We start from the raw sequence: 1675 nt of genomic DNA, 5'->3' as shown, positions 1-1675 counted from the left end.
CGTGTGGGCATGGAGGAGCCCTGCGAGGGTTGCAGAGGGAGCAAAGCACTTGTCATTCATGGTCCTCCCAGGGACTCTGATCCCTTCTTTGTCCCGTTTTGAAGTAGTTGATGTTGTCACCCCTATAAATAAGCCAAATGGGGCAGGACCTGCTCTCTGACCTTGAGGTTCACGGGTTGCCGCTGGCTCCTGTTTGCAGGAAATGGGAAGGAGGGGACCCGGGGGTGGCCAACCAGAAGACCCCCACCAGCCTCTTGCTGACGCCCGAAGGCGTCTTCCACAGCTTCGGGTACACGGCGAAGACTATTACCATGACCTGGACCCTGAGGAAGCCCGTGACTGGCTTTATTTTGAGAAGTTTAAAATGAAGATTCACAGCACCAGCGTAAGTCCTTGCTCCTGTCCCAACCTCACTGGGGGAACTGCAGGGACCTACTGGGCCGGACAGGACCTGAACGAGTCTCAGAGATTTATCCCACTTGGCATAAAGCAAAAAGAGGGGTTCATTGGGGTGGGGGGAGCAGAAATCCAGGAGGGGTGCTCTGGCTATCAGCATCCTAACCCTGTGCCCCCACCTCCCCATTCACTTTACACACAGAGCGAGGTTTTAAGCCCTTTGCAGGGTGGTGAATTTTTGGTTTCCCACATCTGAAAGTCTTCAGGGCAGGTGGATGCAGCACTTCAAGCACCCACGGCCCAGCCGGTCAGTTTGGCACGGGAAGGGGTCAAGGCTTGCCGACGGGGCCGGGGTGGGATGCTGACTACATGCCAGCACCCTGCATGATCCTTTTGCTGCTCCCTGCTCTTCCCGGCAGGACCTCACCATGAAAACCGAACTCGAAGCCGTCAACGGGAAGAAAATGCAAGCGCTGGAGGTGTTTGCCCACGCACTCCGCTTCTTCAAGGAGCACGCCGTGCAGGTAGGGCTCTCCCTGAGCTGTCACGCAGCCCACCCTCTTCTTCCTCCCCAGATATCATCCTCACCTTTCACCGAGAGCCCCGATGCTCCAGCCCGGGGGTTGGTGACTCTTGCCCGCAGGAGCTGAAGGACCAATGCCCGTCCCTGCCTGAGCAAGATGCCATCCGTTGGGTCATCACAGTTCCTGCCATCTGGAAGCAGCCGGCCAAGCAGTTCATGCGGGAGGCTGCCTACAAGGTGAGGGGGTCTTGGGGAAGTGGGTGCTCCTTCCCCCTCTCCCACCCTGTGGGTGTCACCTGCGTAACAAATGGTCTTTGGGACATCCTGGCAGCCCCAGGAGTAAGAGCTGGGTTCTGCCTGTTGGGCACGGGTTGATTTTGAGACCTGGCGTCGGGGGTATTTCGGATTTTGGAGGGATGTGGGCAGGACTGTGCACAAGGATGAGGGGTTCCCCTTCAGGTCTTGCTCCCTGGGAGGGGCAGGGGCTCACCCACCCTTGCAGCGCGGCCGTAACGGGTGGGATTGCCGCGCAATGTAGAGTGGGGGAACGTGACAGGGATGGGAAAACTATGAGGGATGCTCAGGGGCACCAGCACCTCCTCTGCCCTGACACCCCGTCCTCTTCACAGGCCGGTCTGGTGTCCCCGGAGAACCCGGAGCAGCTCCTGATCGCGCTGGAGCCCGAAGCCGCCTCCATTTATTGCAGGAAACTTCGCCTCCACCAGCTGATCGAGCTGAGCTGCAAACCGCCGGGCA

The 1675-nt window shown here is 58.9% G+C and overlaps 1 protein-coding gene across 1 annotated transcript in view; it reads left to right on the top strand.

Moving 5' to 3' along the window:
- The window catches only part of LOC104270011 (heat shock 70 kDa protein 12B-like), a gene marked incomplete at both ends in the record, with an annotated part of 1952 nt that extends 292 nt beyond the window's left edge, over nucleotides 1-1660 (top strand). Inside the window, 5 exon segments of the mRNA XM_009864237.1 lie at nucleotides 200-297; nucleotides 300-385; nucleotides 816-920; nucleotides 1040-1156; nucleotides 1549-1660. Of these exon segments, the coding sequence (XP_009862539.1) occupies nucleotides 200-297; nucleotides 300-385; nucleotides 816-920; nucleotides 1040-1156; nucleotides 1549-1660 (518 nt within the window).
- Between the last annotated feature and the right edge of the window lie 15 nt (nucleotides 1661-1675).

This window comes from Apaloderma vittatum, unplaced genomic scaffold, assembly GCF_000703405.1.
Source record: "Apaloderma vittatum isolate BGI_N311 unplaced genomic scaffold, ASM70340v1 scaffold27222, whole genome shotgun sequence".
Taxonomy (NCBI): domain Eukaryota; kingdom Metazoa; phylum Chordata; class Aves; order Trogoniformes; family Trogonidae; genus Apaloderma; species Apaloderma vittatum.
The sequence above is the reverse complement of the archived record's forward strand: the minus strand, read 5'-3'. Positions and strand labels throughout refer to the sequence as shown.